The 21,413-nt window shown below is 36.4% G+C and overlaps 1 protein-coding gene across 1 annotated transcript in view; it reads right to left on the bottom strand.

Annotated features, from left to right (window-relative positions):
• The window catches only part of LOC148949172 (uncharacterized), a 163,487-nt gene that overhangs the window by 128,461 nt on the left and 13,613 nt on the right, over positions 1-21,413 (bottom strand). The window contains exon 4 of the mRNA XM_089093216.1: positions 614-849. Coding sequence (XP_088949342.1) covers positions 614-849 — 236 coding nt within the window. The remainder of the gene's footprint in view (positions 1-613; positions 850-21,413) is intronic.

A 21,413-nucleotide genomic window follows, 5' to 3' on the forward strand; every position in this document is an offset into this window, starting at 1 on the left:
ACAGAAAGAAGACTGTTACATTATTTTTTTCTACATTATTTTTCACCAATGACAGTAAATTTTTGCACGCTTCAGTTAGTACGGTAGCTAAAGGATGAACAGAACACTCAATTTGTATTTTAATGCGGATTCTAAAAATATTAATACTCTAAAATGTACTTCAGCCCCTTAATGTGGCCAGATATGGCCCTTAACTAAATACACGACTTATGGGCGGAATCTCCAAAATGTTACCTTATAAACTGATTTTGCTTCTTTTCTGAGATTGACTTCATTTGGCCTATTTAGAATCAGCGTTAAAAGGCACTTCGCACGGTATTTTCATGTTTTTACTACTACTACTACTAACAACTCACCGCAGCACCAAGCCGCCTGAGGCCAACACAGCTACGCACGCTCTTCCTCCATCGTAATCAATTCAAAGCCTCCCTTTTTACACCCTCCCACGAAGTCCCCATTTCCTTTAAATCTTTATTTATGACGTCCTTCCACCCGAGACAAGGATGACCTGCTTTCCGTTTTTCATGTTTTTAGCCAACGAATTAATCAAAATATCCGAAAATCTACCCCAATGGCTGTATTATATATTCTGTTAATAATGAAAAATAAATACCTTAAAAGGGGGTCTAACTGGTTCCGAGTCCATTGTTGGAAAAATATGATAGAGCCAATAGGCTAGGTCACGCCAGGCCAATTTTCTTTGAAACTTTGGGCTTCTTCCTAAATCTGTAAACATCGCAGCAGAAAGAACAGATCGACTACTTATTTCACCAAAGTGAAGGTATGGGGAGATAATAGCTGTATTTGGCATATCGGATCGACAGGATTCTTTTTCATAGTTTTTTATCCCTATTAACAATAAAAATCAATAAGAGGGGGGGAGTAAAAAAGAGAGATAAAGAAAACAATAATGCACTTAAATCTGATGGATCATTATTAGGCCAGACCCAAACGGTCGTGAATAAGTGTAGTCTAACGTTTGTACAAAAGTTGAATGCCTAGTTCAGCCTGAGGCGAAAATCGCAAGCCGACATTGCCTCAAAAGAAAAAAAAGTATATCGTATAGCTACGATAAAATCTGTTTCCGCCCCCCCCCCAAAAAAAAAGAAGATAAAACTAGCCAAATCATCTAAAATTCCCTACAGTGCAGACCTATAACCAAAAAAAGAAACCTACTTAAAGCAGGAGATCTCCAAGTTTCCAAAAAATAGGACAGGATAAAGCCATTACTAAAAAACAAGAAAATGGTAGATACTTCAGGTCAATTTCACAGAATGTCTTACCAACGAAATAAGGAAATGTGAAGGAAAAAAAAAAGAAGATAACACTAACAATACAAAAGAAGCAGACTGCAACCCCCCCCCCCCTAACACCCCCCCCCCTCTCCCCCAGAAAAAAAAAACAAGAAAACATATTAATTAGTTAATTTTACAATACAGACTATCTACATACGACTGAGCAGCCATCTACATTTTCAAATCTCACAGGTTCATATTTTCATAAGTTGGCTCAGCTGAGTAAAGCATCACATGTAAAGTTTGGTAATCCCATATTTTCTCGGTTTTTAGTCTTCAATTTCTTTTTGCAGATTTTAGTCTTCGCTTTTTGAATCACTGTGCTTTTTGGGTTTTGTTTTGTTCTTTTTTTAATGGTTTTCAAACAGTTCGCTTTAACAAACTGTAAGTAAGGACTCATCTCAATAGCGACCAAATCCCTGACAAACAAAGTTTTGATAGACATAGGTAAATAGTGAGAGTTAACTTATTATGCTGATTCCAATTATATAAGATCCGTCAAGATTAGTGTTTCCCATCAAAAGTTACGAGCCAGAGAATATTTGCCTGATTTTCAAAAGACAGGTCACGGATGCGTGTTTATTTGTTTTTTCCTCAGGGGTGATTGTATCGAAATAATCGTCCTAGAATATCGGGAGAGGGTGCATTGGAACGGAAATTATAAGTTCTAATGCGGTTTTTAAGTGACCAAAAAGATTCGAGGGCAACTGGGCCCCCTCCCACGCCCATTTTTTCGCCAAAATTATCTGATTAAAATTTTGAGATAGCCATTTTGTTCAGTATAGTTGAAAGATCAAATAATTATGTCTTTAGGTATAAAATGACCCTCCAGAGCCCGTGGGGACAGGCCTCTAAGTTATGAGATTCGCCATTGTTTACGTATAGTATTTGTTATTGGGAAGTAGTGTTGTAAAATTACCTTAAAATAAAAACTCGGTAAGTAAAATTGGTAAAATTGGTAAAATAAGGTAAAATTGGTAAGATTAGGTAAAGTTGGTGTTTTATAGTTGTCCTGTAGCTACAAGACCGAATGAACATTTCTTTTTAAGGATCACTTTCAGCTTTTGATGAAATATGTTGACGATTCTGATTTTCCTGGACTTTGAAAGGGTAATGCCCCTTCTTCTAGAGTTTCATCAATTTAGTTAAATATCTAGTTTATACATTTGGTAATCTCATCCCTAGGGTAATACCTCAGCCATTGGACAGTGCCTGATTTCGGACATCCATTTTGTAAAAATAAAAATCAAATTTACCATTACTTAAGAGTAAATCATATTAGTCATGATTTGCACTATTTAAATAACCGTATGTGCATATGTGAACATACGGTTTTTATGTGCACAGTACACCGTGTGTACATATATCACATACATATTTGCACATTTAAATTACCGTATTCAGTCACATTTCTCATATCATATACATGTTATTTTTAGTTTATTTATAAAAGTACCAAATAAAAGTAAAAAAGAGGTTTGTAACACTTTGATGACTTTGATTAACTAAGCACTGGACCATAACAGCGGAACATTCAGTCACTTTTGCAGTCATCAAGACTGTCTTCAACAGGATTTGCTTGCAAATCGAGCTCATCTCCTTCAGACTTAGATTCTGTTTCAGATGACCGTGCCTGTTCTGAAGCCTCACCCCCTCCCAAAAAAAAATAAAAAAACAAAACAAAAAACAAACTAAAGTCCTTGATACGACCCTAAGGATTATAGATCAATTTCTACCTCCACCCTCCCATCGTCTCTCCCTTAGGTAATGCAATTCGATTACCCTTGACTTAAACAGGAAAGTAGAAATTTCAATTTCCCTTCTAATAACAATCCGGAATTATCCAAGTGGAAAATAGGAAGGAATTTTTCGTGAGGGAGTGAGAAATATTCTGTGGGGGCATTTTCCAGGGGGGGGGGGCATAAACGCCGGCTCCCTGGGAAAAGGCGGCATGAATACAAGATTTCTCTGAAATCTGAAATTTAAAATAAAAATTAGGATATTAATTTTGCTTTGGCCCTCCACATTGTTGAAAATCCAAACCATGTAGTTCTTTTCGATGAGGCAACTTTAACACTTGAAGCAAATGGCTTCCCACATTCTTTTAGGAGGGCAACTGAAATTCAGAAAAATCTTTAAACGGAGACCTTGCTCTAAATAGAGATACTGGAGATATTCCTATAAACCCAATTTACAATAACTTAAAATTAAAGGATTCAAATAACATTTTACTCAGTTTAAATTAAGATCATCTGACCACACTTTTAATAAAAATTAGATCAGTAAGCAAGCTAAGTCAATCACTAAGCTAAAATTCTTGCCCAATCTAATTGGTGAATAGTCTTTTGCTTATTCTGGCTTGGTTTTTGGTTTGTTTCAGTCTTTCTTCTGCTTAGTTAGAGCTAAATCACAAGGTTACTTTTCATTCTTTTTTTAAGCATTGAAGACGCCTGGGCGGAAGTCCTTGACGAAATGTCTGCTTCTATCATTTTCACTTCTTTTTTGTCCGCTGGGTGACATTACCCTCATTTTTCTTGACGAAATGACGAAATGACGAAATTTCCTTGACGAAATGTCTGCTTCTATCATTTTCACTTCTTTTTTGTCCGCTGGCTGACATTACCCTCATTTTTCTCGGCTATTTAATTTTATTACTATTTTTCTTGTTTGTCATCTGTCAATCCTGCTTGTAGCCCTTTCTGTCTTCAACAGTTCACAGAACTAATGTAATCAGGCACGTACGCAGGAATTTGTTTCGGGGGGGGGGCCAATTTGTTTCGGGGGCAAATCCTTCAAACCCATTATTCTGTGAGAAAATTCTGAAAATTATGGGAATATGAAAAAAATCGTGAGATTTCAGGGGGGGAGGGCCAGGGCCCGGAGCCCCCCCCCTGCGTTCGTCCCTGAATGTAATTTATTTCAGCTAATATTTCACCATTTTAAAATTATAATTACCTGTACTATAATGCACTTTATCGTTCAGATAACAAAAGACCTAAATCAGACAGACGGCCTTTTAAATCGGGGAACACAGCTATCACAGTTTATAGAATTATCCAGTAAGTTTATCGCAGATCATTTCTGGTCTTCGTTCTCGGTGCGAACAAAAAGCTCCTCCCACTTATTTCTTCACTTATGGATCAGTGTGTTTGCATCTATCAGTGAGAAATAGTTACAAAGTGCATTATTCGTAATAGCGGGTTTCAACTTATTTCAACTTGTTTCGCGTCTGACTTGTCTACCCGTGAAAAGATCTGATGCCGCTTATGTTTATATCTGCAAAAACGTTATCCGGAGCACTCGCACCCCGGTCCGGGTTTGTATAATGGGTGAGATAGGGAATGATCATACTGGATAATTATATAAACTGTGACAGCTATACACAAAACAAAAGCATATTCAATCCTTTTTCTGCAAGTCTCTTCGCGCTTTGTGCTCTAAAAATTGCAAGGCGTTGTAAAATATGTCAGTAAAATATGTAAGATATCGGTAAATTACGTAAAATACCGGCAAAATACGTAAATTACGTAAAATACCCAATTTTACCGTAGCCAACTTAACCAGCTACAATACTATTGGGAAGTATACATTTTTTTGGGGGGGGGAGGGAGGGAGGGGTGCTTTGGGTTGTATTTCTATAGGCAGAATCTTCCTTGGGGAGGGAAACTTATGGGGGTGAATATTCTAGGGGAAATGTTATACTGGCGGATTTTACAGAATTACTATACGAAATTCTTTTTAATTGTCTTTCATTCTCTTTGCCAAATTTTACATGTGAAGATCGTCCAGGGTAAATATCCAGGGGCTATTTTCCGCCTGTTTTGTTTTCCGGGAAATAATTTTTACGGAAGGGGGCATTTCTGGAGAGATTGAGAAACCGATTAGAGATTAAAGTCTTAGTCAAATGAAAGAATGCTAAAGAGAATGTTTCAGGCTGAATCGTCCGCAAGCAATTTCACAAGAGAGGGGAATTCTCAGCGAGGATGCAACTGTCCGGAGAGAATTTGACGGGGGGGGTGCACTTTATTTTGGATGAAATCTCCACGGAGGAGTTTTCTATGAGGGGGAGGGGTACATTTCATAGAGGGTGAGCCAGAGTTACCGGCATTATTTTAAAAACTAACAGAAAATATTCCATATATGAAGGCCCCCCTCGATACGTTGCTCTTTACGCTCAAGTTTGACTGTTTGTCCCAATTTTTTAAGAGGGTCTATTGAAACACAGAGGCCGCTTAATTAGAATAGGAAGCTTTTTTAAAAGTGCTAACAACTTTAGCGTAAAGAGCAAGGTATTGACGAGGGGGCAGCCCTTCTTATACAAAATAAATCTTCCAAAACTAATGTACAATTTTCTTTTAATGTTTTATGTACGGTGAGCCTAATTCGAACCTGTATTAGTGGAAAAACGTCCAGAAATTAAATTAAAAAAGCAAGTTTTTTAACTGAAAGGAAGGAGCGACATTAAAACTTAAAACGGAAAAAAATTATTCCGTGTTTGAAGGGGGCTGTCCTCTCCTCAACACCTCGGTTTTACGCTAAAGTTATTATTGTTTTAAAAAGTAGAATTGTGACAGAACTAAACTTTAGCGTAAGAGCGAGGCGTTAAGGAGAGGATAGCCCCTTTCATATACGGAATAATTTATGTTCATTTTAAGTTTTAAAGTTGCTCCTTATTTTCAGTTAAAAAAAAACCTGTTTTTTTATTTAATTGCTTGTAGGACAAATCTTTAATATCGAGTGAAAATACACGTCATTTCCTTTTGCTATAATTAGCCTTGTCCTAGTTTTATTCTTAAATACAAAAACAAGTTTTTTTTAACTGAAAGTAAGGAGCGACAATAAAACTTAAAACGAACAGAAGTTATTCCGTATATGAAAGGGGCTGTCCCCTCCTCAACACCCCACTCTTTGCGCTAAAGTTTATTATTGTTTTAAAAAGTTGAGCTGTGAGAAAAAGTCAAATTATAGCGTAAAGAGCGGGGCGTTGAGGATCGGAGAGCCCTTTTCATATGGGGAATAATTTCTGTTCGTTTTAATTTTTAATGTCGCTCCTTACTTTCAGCTAAAGAAAACTAGTTGTTTTATTTAATTTGTGAACGTTTTTGAATTAATGCAGGCTTTGAATTTGGCTCACCGTACATGAATAATTAAAACGAAACTCGCATATTAGTTTTACTTTTTTTAACAAATAATAACTTATAATGACCTTAGTTTGATTTTTGTTCCATTTATTTAGGAATGACTCCTGAATCACAAAGACTGTTTAATTAGAATAATAACCTCTTTTAAAAGTTAAAAAGCTTAGTTTTTTTTTAAATTAGCGTGAGAGCGAGCTATTGAGGAGGTGCAACCCCCCTTATATATGTAATATTTTCTGTTCGTTTTAATTTTTAATGTTGCCACTTACTTTCAGTTGAAAAAACTTGTTTTCTTATTTAATATCTGATTGTTTTTTTTTAATAACTCTGGGAAATTCTCTTCTCCCATGAAAAATTTCTCCATGGAAAGATACTCCCACGTAATTTCCTCCCTCCCCCCCCCCCGCTAGAAAAAATCCCCCCTGAAAGCGTATGTGTACTTCCCAACAACCAATACTATATGTAAACAATGGGTAAAGTTCATAAATTGCAGCCCTTCCCCCGGGGACTGTGGGGGATCAAGTCGTCCTCAAAGATATAGTCATAAAATATTTAGACTATGCAGAATAAAATAATTGTCTCAAATTTTTGATCCGGTTACTTAGAGAAAAAATGAGCGTTGAAGAGAGCCTAGTTACCGTCCAATTTTTTTGGTCACGATCACTTCAAAAGGTCACTAAAACTTTTAATTTCCGTTCGAATGAGCCCATTCGTGAAATTCTAGGACCACTGGGTTAATACGATCACCACTGGGAAAAAAAAAAAAATAAATAAAAATAAACAGGCAAAAAATACAAAATTCCACATTTTTGCAGATAGGACTTGAAACCTCTACAGTAGGGTTATCGGATACGCTAAATCTGATGGTGAGATTTTCAATAAGATTCTATAATTTTTATGGGGTGTTACCCCCTTTTTTCGAAAATAAGGCAAATTTTCTCCAGCTCGTAACTTTTGATGGGTAAGACTAAATATAACTTCATGAAACTTACATATTTAAAATCAGCATAAAAATACGATTCTTTTGATGAATCTATTGGTATCAAAATTTCATTTTTTAGAGTTTCTATTATTATTGAGCAGGGTCGCTCCTTACTTACAGTTTGTTACCACGAACTGTTTGATTTTAGATTTTCTCATTGATCGTAATTACCGAAAAAAGTCACGTTCACATTAGGCCTTATTTTTGTCAAAACAATTTGACTGGTTTTCAGCCTTTTGAAAGGTTCACATTGAAAACTCCAACTTTGTTCATGCTGATGTGACTCCAAAATATACCCCTTTTGATTTTGAATTTAAAAATCTCATCTAAAGACTAGACATTCAAGAAAAGGCCAAACTTGGAGGTAAAAATCTTTGCCAAAACTGCTAGCACCTTCACACACAAAAAAAGAAGGCAAAAGAGGAAGACTAAATCAGAGCTGAAGACCCCGAGGAGAAGTAGAACTAGAGAAACCATAAAATTCTCCAGACTCCCAGAATTAAAAAAAAAATTTCTTGTATTTTCAATTAATGACTTTTTTAGGACGCGTTTCAAAATAATGCCAAAAACAATAAATTATACCCCCTAGATTTTAAAAAATAAATTACCCCCCCCCCCTATTTCCGTGAAATGGCGCAATCGCTTAAAATTTATTAAGGGTGACATTAAATGATGTCGACATCTTTTCATTGAAATTGCTTGAGGTTCAATGCTTATCAGTTTATCATCAGTTATTTGAAATAGCTTTTGGGGTGGATCAGGGTTCCAATGTTTCTTTATAAGACCATTGTCTTGTAGATTATTATTGGGGAGCCCTGTGAATGACTACCGCGTTTGTACGAATTATAAAAAAAAAAGTAAAATAACAGTTAAGCTTTCAGAAGAAACGATAACCAAATAAGAAATGAAATTAGTTCTTCCACATGCACGTCTCGGACATTCGTCCGAATTCAGTTTTTGGGGACGCATCGTAACGTTTAAGTTTTAATATAAAGCAGAGCCACGGTAATCCCAGCCCCGACTAACCGAGTTCCGGTTAACCGGTTTAGCCCTTTCCTGAAGCCCTTGCTGATTCCAGGTGGGAATTAAAGGTCAAGCTAAGCTTGTATACCTCCATGGCATTGATGGTAGTTACAGGCAATGAGGCTCGATCTTCCGTCTCTGGGCAGCAGAGGAAATCCGTCAGCGCACCTCAAAGCGATGGAAGGATGTAAACACCACTGAGCTCCACGCCGAGCGATTTGGTGGCCAACGCGCTCCGGGTGACCCGCAAGACTTGGGACCTTGCGGTCAACTCTATTCCCAAGAAATATCGATGGATCTGAGACCTAGAAGAAAAGTTGTAACGGCTACGGCGTCCCCGGCAAGCGACGCGGCCCCTGTATTGGCGCGGGTGTCGAGAAGTAAACAAGCCAACCATATTACGGCGTTCCTGGCAGGCGACGCGACTTCGAATATGGTGGCGAAGTCGAAAAATCCTTTTCATGCCATAAATCTAGGAAAACCCACTACAGTCATTAAACAGGCAAAATCTAGCATAAATGTGGATGCTGGAATGTAAGATCCGTCAAACAAGAAGCCACGCAAGTTTTTCTTGTCCATGAGATGGAGAAGTACAACATAGACATACTTTGCATATCCGAGACCAGAATTTCAGGTTCTGGCTCCATAGTTATTACAGCTCCTGAAACGCTACATCAATTCCATTTTTTCTACTCCAGAGTAGAGGATAATTCGGGACTCCACGGAGTTGGTTTCATCATGAACCAAAGAACCAGAAATGCTCTCCTAGAATGGGAACCAGTCTCCTGTAGACTTGCCAGAATCAGACTAAAAGGAAACCCCGCAGATGTGTCGATAATTTCTACCTATGCTCCCACCCGTGACGCTGCTGATACGACCAAGGATGATTTCTACGGCGAGCTACAGCAGCTGTCTTCTTCTGTTGTCGCACGTGATTACTTGATTGTTGCTGGAGACTTCAACGCAAGAGTTGGTCCCTCTGACCAAACCACAAGACAAGTCCTGGGAAAATTTGGACAAGGTCACAGATGCGAGAATGGGCGAAGGTTGTTAAACTACGCCTTGATGAACCACCTTGTTGTCACCAATACCATATTTCAGCACAAACCTAGCCACCTTTTAACTTGGCATTCAAATGACGGTGTCACTAAGGCTCAAATAGACTTCATTCTCGTACGCCAGCGCTGGAGAAGCTCCGTACAGGACTCTCGCTCTTACAACGGCGCGGACACAGGCTCGCAGTCTGGGTCTGACCACAGTCTTGTTGCTGCAAAAATTTTGCTATGTCTTGCAACTCGGAGGAAAAACAAACCCAAGGCCGGATTCGACATCGGTAAGCTCCAAGACAAAGAAGTTCGGCGGGCCCTCAATTTGGAACTGACTTACCGATTTGACGCCCTCAGTTCTGATGAAAACCCAACCCCCGAAAAGATATGGGAGACCTTTAAAACAGTGATGACAGAGACTGCTGATGAGATCCTTGGCCTAGCAAAAATCACACGACAGCACTGGATTACCGCTAGAACCCTGTCAATAGTCGGTGAGCGAAGACAAAAGATGAGCGGCCCTAAAGAAGAAACAAAAGAGCTTCGCAGACAGGTAAAACGCTCTGTCCGTCTGGACCGCCGCCAAATGTGGGAAGATGCTACCGTGTCGTTAGAGAAAGCAGCACGCTCACATGATACCCGCAAGCTTTACCAGATCCTGAAAGAGTCCGTTGGTAAGAAAGCTGCTGTCTCAGAAATAGTCAAAGACAGATCAGGAAAAATCATCAGTTGTCAGAAGGAGCGCTTAGCAAGATGGAAGGATCACTTTCAGATGCTCCTAAACCCATCCCCATCATCCGCCCCTGATGCTTTCCCACCTGCCGTTTCTAAAGAACCCTACGACGTCGAGCTGGACACACCGACCAGAGCCGAAATACTAAAAGCGATCCAGACCCTGAAGAACCACACAGCCCCAGGAGAAGATGGCCTCCTCCCGGATGTGTACAAACAATGCCCTGAGGTCACTGCTGAACAGCTCCATGGCATTCTCGAAGAAGTGTGGAGGTCCAATTCTTTCCCAAAAGATTGGAAGACATCAGTCATTCTCCTCTTCTATAAGAAAGGAGATAAAACCGAATGCAAAAATTACCGCGGAATAAGTCTTATAGACATTGCGGTCAAAATATTCGGGATTATACTCTTGAACCGCTTCAAAGGGGCAAGGGAGGAAAGAACCCGAGAAAATCAAGCCGGCTTTCGGCCAGGTAGAGGCTGTACTGATAATATCTTCGTTTTTCGCCTCATTATCCAGCAGTTTGAAAGGTATAATCTACCCCTGATCTTGATGTTCCTGGACTTCATTGCCGCCTTCGACTCTGTCACTCGCCAGAAACTTTGGAAGATCCTAGAGAATGACGGAATGCCACTGAAGTTTGTTGAACTGATGAAGGCATACTATGACGCGTCAGTGAGCCGAGTTCGAGTCTATGGTGAAGAAACTGAAGAATTCCTGGTTGAGTTCGGAGTAAAACAAGGGTGTATCCTCTCTCCGACTCTGTTCAATTATTGCGTTGATTGGGTGCTTGAAAATGCACTGTCGTCCTATCCAGGAGTTCAGATCGGACATAATCTCTCACTGACTGACCTCGATTATGCGGATGATGTTGGCCTCCTGTCAGACCCCGTAGAAGCTCAAAACATGCTTGACAACGTGGTGGCCTGGGCAGACCTGATCGGCTTGAAAGTCAGCACAGAGAAAACGAAATTCATGGCTATTAACCACGACACAGGACCATTCACACTAACTGTCAATCAAGTTCAACTGGAAAAAGTCAACTGTTTCACATACTTAGGCTCCCAAATATGTATTGACGGATCTTCCGACGCTGATATCCAACAGAGAATACAGAAAGCGCAGACAGTCTTTGCCACCCTTCGGAAACCCTTATGGAATCGCCGCGAAGTCAGTGTCCGAACGAAAGTTCGAATCTAAATGGCACTAGTCCGCACCGTTCTCCTTTACGGATGCGAAACATGGTCAGTAAAACTACAGCATGAGAATGCACTGAAGGTGTTTGAGCATACCTGTCTGCGAAGAATTCTCAGAATACAGCTGCGTGACCGTATCTCCAACGCGGATCTACGTCGAATGTGCAATATTCAAAGAGATGTTGCGCTCACTATTAAAGAACGCCGTTTGAAATGGTTGGGCCATGTTTTACGGAAGCCGCCAGAATACTTGCCTCGCCAAATACTTCTAGTCGAGCCTATTAGCTCCTGGAAGAGACGCCAAGGAGGACAGAGGAAAAACTGGTGGAACCTGGCCAAATCAGACCTTGAACCTATCGGGGGATTCAGAAAGTTCGGACACAGATGGTCAACTCAGTGGCTTACTTTTGCAGAGCAGCTGGCAGAAGATCGCTCAACATGGTCCAAGAAGGTCTCCAAGATCATCGATGCCGGGCGAGGTGGAAACGCCTGATTCCCGCCACAAGTACAAGTAAGTAATTCTACTTGTATAATTGCATATCCTGATAAAGTATAAAGCCAGTTATTTTTATGATTTGCTAATTATCAATAAATAAAAAAACATACGGTACTATACTTAAATAGGAATCTAATATAGAGTGGTGGTGAGGGTGCGGTGAACAAAAATAAAACTCTTTTTTATAGTGTAAGGCACTGCGCACTGCGAGATCACCATCATTGGTGATCATGTTACACTGCCAATCTTTGTATTTCTTCATCTATAATACAAAAACAGACGCATATCTGACAGCTTTGGTCAAGTTTTATTTATTTTATTGTATGTTTTCTTCTTGATTGTCTAAAGTGCCCGTGTTATCCGAATTGTTTATCCGAATCATCCGAATTTTGTTTATCCGAATTATCCGAAATTTTTTTATCCGAATTATCCGAATTTTGTTTATCCGATGTACTCTTGGTCCACATTACCTTGGAAAGTCGGGGCTCTACTGTATTATGATTATAATAGACCCTTCCCCAAATTTGCCCCTATATTTTACAGAAGCAGAGAACCATTATCGAACACTAGAATTAACCTGTAGAATAAAGCAGATCTCCAACAGGTTTCTTCTTGCAGAAAACATCTCCTTTTGTGGTTCAATTTGAACTTAGTTTGAGTTCTATTTGCACTGATGATTGTTTTGAGTAATTTCATGATGTTTCAAGATATTATAAGATTATTTAATTCTCCTTTAAGAATAGCAACTATTCTGAAAGTTGCGAACTCACTATCAACAAAAAAAAAACTTTGATAGTAATAATTTTTTTTGATAATTTTTAAATTTTTTGATAATTTTTTTAAATTTTTAGATAATTTTGATAATTTTTGAATTTTTTTTATAGACTCACCTTTAAAAAAAAAAGCTGTGACTTTGTGAACATAAACTTCACTTTGTAATTCTGATACTCTATAGAGTGATTAAATAATTTCTAAGACTACAGCATGACAAGACAAAAAAAAATAAAATCGAGGCAGTCAAAATCAAGAAATAAATACACCAAAAATTAGCCCTAAATAGAGATACGGGAGAAACTTCTTTGAGCCCCAATTATAATGAATTAATTAATTCAGATTTGTCTCTTCTACATTATAATATTTCGCGATCTAGCAAAATAGTCAAAAGTTACATGATACCAGACCTGGTAAGCGATTGACTTTTAGAAAAGCATTAAATAAAATGAGCTCGGATTTAATTCCATCCATTGTTGGATTTTTTTATTCAGTTACCCTTTCATCGTTACTTGGAAAGGGTCTTACTTTTATTTTATTGGTGTTTTTTACGGTTTTGTTTTTATTATTTTAGTGGTTGTTTTTTTATGGTCTTTTTTTGGCACTAAGGACGGTTGAGCGAAGGTCTCAACCGAAATATTTGCGTTGCATTTTCACTTACTGTAAATATCCTTGTTTTTTTCATCTTGGCGAGCTTTTCTTGTCTAGTAGCAAGGCCGTATCCAGAGGGGAGGTTAGGTGGTTTGAACCCCCCCCCCCCCGAAATGTTTGTCTGACTCGTAAAAACGCAACAAAAATGGACATAAACAAACTTTGAATGCGTTTTTTTGTGTAAGCCCCCCCCCCCACAAAAAAAAAAAAATTTAGTCCAACCCCCTCCAAAAAAAATTCCTTGGTATGGCCTTGTCTAGTAGTCATTATTAATTTTGCACCGTTCTATAGAACTTTAAAAGTGGTGTGTTATCTAGTCCGTCTTTACCTTTGACTTAGGCAGATGAAAAATGAAAAGAAAACTTCAGACTAATAATTTTTTACTAAAATTTCATTTTTGTACAAAAAAGACGTGTGATATTATTATTAATTTCAATTCAAACAAGTTTTTCAGTTGAAAGTAAAGAGCAACATTAAAACTTAAAACGAACGGAAATCATTACGTATATTAGGAGATTGCTCCCTCCTCAATATCTTGCTGTTTACGCAAAAGTTTGACTTTCTGCATCTTTTTTTGCAATGTTTGCACCTTTTTTTGGCAAAGTTTGAAATTTTACAGGAGCATCTATTCCGAAAGCTGCAACTCATTATCCCTTAAAAAAGCTGCGAACTTCAGACCAAAAAAAGCGTCACTTTATAGTTCTGGCACTTAATAGAGGGATTAATTATTTTACATTCTTCGATATAACTTTAGAAGTGGTGTGTTATCAAGTTCGTCTTTACCACTGATTTTAGCAGGTAACAAAAACTTCCATTTTCTAACTTTTGACTAAGATTCTATTTTTATATAAAAAATACGAGTGATATTATTATTAATTTCATTGTTTTATTATAGTATTTTTAATATAATCCAATTAATTTATCTTCATTTCTTCCTTTGCAGCATAGGCACAAGAAAAAAAAGGCATGGGTGTTCATATTAGACTATTATTCCTATTCGTGCAGCGATATGATGAAGAATAATTATAAGCTTAAACTTTTAAAACATTCTTATTCTTACAACCATGTTTAAGAGCCGAAATAGGAGGATAAGTAAAAAAACAAAATGATTTAGTTAATTTTTTTGATTTAGTAAAGCAATTTAGTAAAATGATTTAGTAAAACAAGAAAAAAATGAACGTTGATTGTTAGTTTAATATACATACTGATACTTATTCCTTAAATTCTTAATAATAACAGGTTTATTAAAGTACAAAAAGTGACAACATTTAAAATGTATTTTGTTTTCAGTAAAGTGCAAATTATGTTCTGGTCTTGAGAGTAGACCCCGAAGCCGCGCCGAAAAGTCCGCGGCGCACCACCGACAAAAAAAACGGTGGCGCACCGCCGAGCTTGCATCAGTGCACTGACGCCGCTGCTGCGTCTATCGGCGGCGGCATCACTAATACGCCGCCATTTTTTTTTCTCTTTTTTGCTTATCGATATCGACCTCCGAGCTTCAACCGTCAGCCCGGCTAATCTGTTTCTTAAAGATAAATACTGTTATCTTGGGCTCGCCATGTATATCGGTTCGTAGGAAGGAGAAGAAGAAATTTTTCTTGAAACAAAAATTCTACCTTCCACTTTCAAATTCTGTTCATTTTTCTTTCTGATTTTTCGGATGAAAAGAGTTAGGTAAAAGAGCATTAGGCGGTTCAGGATGTTATCATAGGCAGCGCAATCACGCTGCCTAAGAAAGAACAATGCTGGCACAATGTATTATTTATTTATTTTTGTTTTTTTTTTCATACCAGGGCAATTTGTGTCGAAGGAGTTGTCGTAGAAACTTCGAAAAGGGCTCATTCGATTGGAAATTTGAATAGCTAGTGCCCTTTTTAATAGTCGAAAGTAATTTGAAGGCAGCTAACACCCCTTCCACGCCCACCATTTCCTAAAACACATCCAATCAAAATTTTAAGAGAGCTATTTTGTTAAGAGTAATTGATTTCCAGACAGTAAATATATTTTTGAGGAGGTTACTCCCCCAAAACCCTTGGTACATTGGTTTTAAGTTGTACGCTGGCGGTATATAAGAACGATTTTGGCAAACTATATTATTTTTTTTTCTTTAGACCAGGGCATTTAGTATCAAAGGAGTTGTCGTAGAAACTTCGAAAAAGGCTCATTACATTAGAAATCGGAGTGTCTTGTGCCCTTTTTAATAGTCAAAAGTGAATGGAAGGCAACTAAGACCCCTTCCACGCCTACCATTTCCCGAAACACATCCAATCGAAATTTTAAGATAGCCATTTTGTTTAACGTAGTTGAAAGTTCTGGAAATTAGGTCTTAGAGGATGACAACCCCCCCCCCCGACAGCCCTCAGGGCAAGCGTTTTAAGTTATGCCCTATGGGCATATAAGGTTTTAATAGAAAGCGTTGTCGTAGAAACCTAAAAAGGCATCATTCGATAGGAAATCGAAAGGCCTAGTGCCCTTTTTAACAATTGAAAGTGATTGGAAGGCATGACATTTTTATAGTAACATTTTTGTTGTTGTTATTTAGACCAGGACACTTCGTATCGAAGGAGTTGTCGTAGGAACTTCGAAAAAGGCTCATTCGATTGAAAATAGAAAGGGCCGATGTCCTTTTTAATAGTCGAAAGTGATTGGAGGGAAACTAATCCCCCTCCTACGCCCACCCTCCCATTTACCTTTATGTTTAAAAAGTTAATGTTGCCTTAAGATTAAATCAAAATGCACCGTGTTAATGCTAATTTCCAATAAGGCATCTCAACAGTATCCCAAGAACGACCGAGGGTATTATGTTCAAACTTTCAGGGCTTCTTCTGCTCTTTAAATTTAACCAAATCAAAATAGCGTAAGCGTATCCAAGCTATCAAAGAATGTAAACAGATTTTTTTGCGAATGGTATGAAGTTTTCCATTTCAGGTCAACTAGATGAGGTATGAAACTAAATTAAACACTACTATTTGTAACCAGATTTTTAAAAGGGTCTGTGTTCTTGAAAATTGCTGAAATTTTTTTTTCCAGCATACAAATAGCAGGCCAAACTATAAATTCTTAATAAAACGAAAATATTTAAAGTATTATTTTCATTTTCCCTGAAAAGACTATGTCAATATAAAACGAACAGAAATTAATTAAAAAAACTATTTCCACAAAATAAGTTTTTCAAAGAAAAGTAAAGAACTCTATTAAATAAAAATGAGCAAAAATAAAACCAAATAATCTACCAAGCGTGAAACTACCACAAATCAGCATCGATAAATAAATGAAACCCAAAAGAAACACGAATAGAAATTACAATAAATAACGGAGTCAAACTCAAAAGGAGCAGAAATTAACATAAGTTGGGCTCAAAACCCCTATGCCTTCCCCCAGATGGCCAGAATATAATTTGCTCTTTTTGCTCGTTTTGAGTTTGACTCGGTTATTTATTGTAATTTCTGTTCGTTTTGGGTTTCATGTATTTATCGATGCTCAATGGCTCCAGGCAGAGCAAACAAACTCACTTTTGTTACATCAGTTGTAACTGAACGCACGGCCCAACAAATTCCTGTTGTGTCATATTGTTCTTGTATGTTTTTAGCCAACCATTTTAGAATCCTTACTAAAATCAAGTTGAGGTTGAACGTGCTTGGTGAAGTGGAATTTTTATTATTATTTTTAATCAGAAAAATCGGCGCGCCGTGGCGCGCTGCTGGTCAGAAATCAGCGGCGCGCCGCAAAAAAAAAAAATTTGGCGCGCCTGGCGGTGCGCCGCCACCGAAACTAAATCACACATTCGCCGCTGTCATGTCGGCGTGGCGCGGCTTCGGGGACTACTTGAGAGAGCATGGGAGTGGTCAGCCCTACTCGTATTAAATTCTTCTCATTTTCAATTTGATGTGGTTATTTATTGTAATTTCTGTTCGTTTTGAGTTTCATTTCTTTATTGACGGTGATTTGTGGTGGTTTTACGCCTGGAAGATTATTAACTTTATTTTTACTTATTTTTGGTTTAATGGAGCTCTTTACTTTTTTTTTAGAAACTTATTTTGTGGATAAAGCTTTTTAAATAATCACTCTAAAAGGAGACTAGAGATTAGACATGATTACTTCTAAAAGACACGGAAACAAATAAAAAAAAGACAAATAAAAAGAAAATTCAATGGCCTATACATACAAATTATGCTGCCAGTAAATGCATTAGAGTAATTTTAAGGAAAACAAAATTTAGTGGGAAACAATAGTATAGCAAAATAATATTTTTACGTACCTCACATGCGCCAATAATACTTTATTATTTCTATAAATAATATTAATAATATATAATATAATAATATAAATAATATACATTATATATATGTATTTTTCTATAGAAGCTTTCAGTCTGTCCTTAAAACGCATATTTTTGCGTGACTATGCGCTCATGAGGCTACAGCATGGTTCATGAGTCATGAGCCTACGGCATTGTTTCTTGGCCTTTTTAGCGGTATGATCGCCTAAATTAGGCCCAAAATTGAAGCATTTACCTTTCTATTTCTAACAAACAATGAGAGAAGTCTCGAAAGAAAAAAAAAATCTCAAAAGGCTTATAATGAATCCAAGCCAAAACTCCTCTCAGTTTTTCAGTCTGATAACTTCTCAAGGGACAAAATGGAAATATTCTTTGCATGATTTCGTTTCAAGCTATAGAATTTTTGAAAAAATCCAGACACTGCTTCCGTCTTTCTTTTTCAGTGGTATTCTTATATTTCAAAAACTATTAAAATCACTTTATTTTGTAAAATATTCATATTTTTGTGATATTTTTTGTCACTGTCATTTTTTTATTTCTACTTTATTATTATTAGTGTTATTATTTTTATCTTTTTTATCATTATTAGTATCATTTCACTGGAAAAGCCATGAGATTGATAAGAGATATGTCGAAATGCCATTTTGGTTATTCCTGATTTTAGAATTTACTGAAGCAATTTTCATAGTTGAGCATTTAGAAACAAACTTTATTCCTATGATATGGCCCCACCACTTTTTAATTGACAGACAATAGGACAGAAAAGAAACCTGTGTTGTAGAATGATAATATGGAGCCTACTGAAACCATATAATAGACGGTATGACTTCCTAAGCTTTGCCGCAAAATAATTCTTTGGCTGCATTTTAGGTTTAATCTAAAATTGAATTTAAAATTTTTAGAGTTTTTGTGAAAGCTGATTACGATCTCACTGGTCACTATTAAAGAAAGAAATATTTAAAAAAAAAGTTTACACTAGTTATTCTTTCAGATTGTGTCTGCATCATTCCGATTCAGGAAATAAAGCCGTAGGGCGCTAAAGTACATTTCTAACATTATAAATTTTTTTTTACTTTTTATTAAATTTTTAATTTTCATTAATTTTTCAAAAATTTATTGAAAATTTTTAATTTTCAATAAATAATTTCATTAATTTTCAATAAATACTGTTTCCGTCTTAAAGAAAGATTTAAAATAAAAAGTTTACACTAGTTATTCTTTCAGATTGTGTCTGCATTTTTCCGATTCAGGAAATAAAACCGTAGGGCGCTAAAGTACATTTCTAACATTATAATTTTTTTTTTTTACTTTTCATTAAATTTTAATTTCCATTAATTTTCATTAAATTTTTGAAAATATCAAGATACTGTTTCCGTCTTAAAGGTGTAATGATGCAACCAAATTTTGTAAATTATGAAAAAGTGGCAATGTTGAAGGATTTAGTAAAAGAGTATGGCAACTTATAAAAGTTGAAACTGGCGCTAGTCAGTTTCCAAAAATCTAATATATATAATAAATAACAATATTGACGTATTATGGTCTTTACTATAGGCAACGCTATAGATTTGCTTCTGATGATCCCCTAAATTAGTTCCAAGATTAAAGCCTTTATCTTTCCATTTCTAGCAAACAAAGAGAGGAATCTCGAAAAAAATATCGAGTCTATGGCCTGAAAAGACAACAATCACGACAAATATTAAGCCTGTATAAAAATGAGCGTTTTCAGCGTTAATAGCAGAAATGATACAAAAAGAATACAACTTAAAGGGAAAAGGACTAAAATCTAAAACCAATCATAACCTAATCTTTTTATTTTTATCCTTTTTATTTTAGATTTTATCCCTTTCCTCTTTTAAATTGTCATGTTTTAGGTTATTTGAGTTCTTCACGCTGAAGACGCCTAGTTTTATACAGAGGAAATATTTGTGTGATCGAGGTATGAACCGGAAACTATATATGACCGAGAATAATAACTTTTATTTTATCGACGTAGACTGGTGTATTTGATAGAAATATCCAGAGTTTTTGTATCTGTCTTCACTGTCTAATAAAAGGACTTATTCCCATTTGAACTTTTATTTATTTGTGTGATTGTTTCCTTTTCTTCTTAGTAACCATAGACCCGTTTTTTTTTTTTGTTTTTTTTGTTTTTTTTCGAGATTTTCTCTTTGTCTTGTCATGGTCCCATTTGAACTTTTATTTATTTGTGTGATTGTTTGCTTTTCTTCTTAGTAACCATAGACCCGTTTTTTTTGTTTTTTTATTGGTTTTTTTTCGAGATTTTCTCTTTGTCTTGTCATGGTAGGTCAGTTCGGCTTAAGACCTTTTATTTCTAGTAGTGAATAGTATAGCTCTATTATAATTTTATTCAATATTAACCTGATTTGAACCCTATTTTAAGATTCATTTCTTAAAATTTTTAGCAGCATATTCCCAAACCCCTGGAAAAAAGGAGATTATAATTGGCTTCCATCTAACAACAAGAACAGGTTTCTTAATTCGACACACTTTCCTTAACTTCTGGAACACACAAAATTCTAGATTTAAATTTTCGAAATTTCAAATGCTAATGCTTTTAAGGAAATATTAAGAAAAAGAAAATATCTCGTTTGTGTTTGTTTGTATGTGTGTTGTAAAAATAAATTTCAACTGGTGCTGCACTCAATCCTGCCTTTGATACTTGCATAACATATACATATTATGCTGTTAGGCCTTGTGATAAATAAATACTATTTTTGTTGTGTATGTTTGTATATGTTGTTAGGCCTTGTGGTAAAGTACATGTTTGTGTTTTATTTTAATATGGTAAATAAATACTTTTTTTGTATATCGTTTTCGTAACCGGTTGGTGTATTAACTATTATTTATGGTACAATTATACAACCTTATATTGTATATCGGTATGCTTTTTAAGCAAGTAATTTTCATGCTAATTATAGAAGAATTCAGATAATTCAAAACAAAGCAATTCGTCTATTGGTGGATTGTGCTAATTTTAATGATACACTTACTTGATATAGTTATTTTAAAATTTTGAATATGGGTTCATTGGGGGTCAGCATTTACTAACACTGGTAACCCAATGTTTTAATGATGTTGCACCAGCATATTTTGTGGATATTTTTTTCTTCTAATTCTTTTAATCATTCATATCATACTGGGAATGCCGATGAGTTATTAAATGGAAAGAGAAATATAGATGCAGATGCGGTTTATTCTTACCCCGGATGTAATCTGGATATTAAGAAGATATCCCATATTCTCGTCGAGTACCAGCAACTTTCTCTATTAAGGGGAAAGTATTTTGAGGGTGGTAACATTTGAGCTCCTGGGGATCCTGAAAACGACTGTAAAAAGGACAATCAGGCAGTTATGTAAATATGTAAATGAAGCGTTGACATCAATGAGTGAAACTTGATATTTATGTTATTTTTCTTGTTGAGTGTAATTAAGAATACTGTTGTGTATGGCCTTTTTTTTTTTTTTTTGGCTTATAATAAATAATTATTATAGTTAGGTCAGCCCATGTGTTACGTCACATGGGTGTAACCACAGTTTATATAATTATCCTGTATGATCTTTCCCTATCTCACCAATTATAAAAACCCAGACCGAGGTGCGAGTGCTCCAGAGAACGTTTTTGCAGATATGAACATAAGCGGCATTAGATCTTTTCACGGTTAGACAAAGAATAATCACCTACGGAACAAGTACTGACAAAACCACTTGGCCGACTCAACCAATAAGTGGACAATAAGTGCAGAAATGAGTGGAAGGAGCTTTTTGTTCGCACCGAGAATGAA

Source organism: Artemia sp. Qi Xiang Cuo, chromosome 8 (assembly GCF_049724085.1).
Source record: "Artemia sp. Qi Xiang Cuo chromosome 8, ASM4972408v1, whole genome shotgun sequence".
In the NCBI taxonomy this organism is placed as follows: domain Eukaryota; kingdom Metazoa; phylum Arthropoda; class Branchiopoda; order Anostraca; family Artemiidae; genus Artemia; species Artemia sp. Qi Xiang Cuo.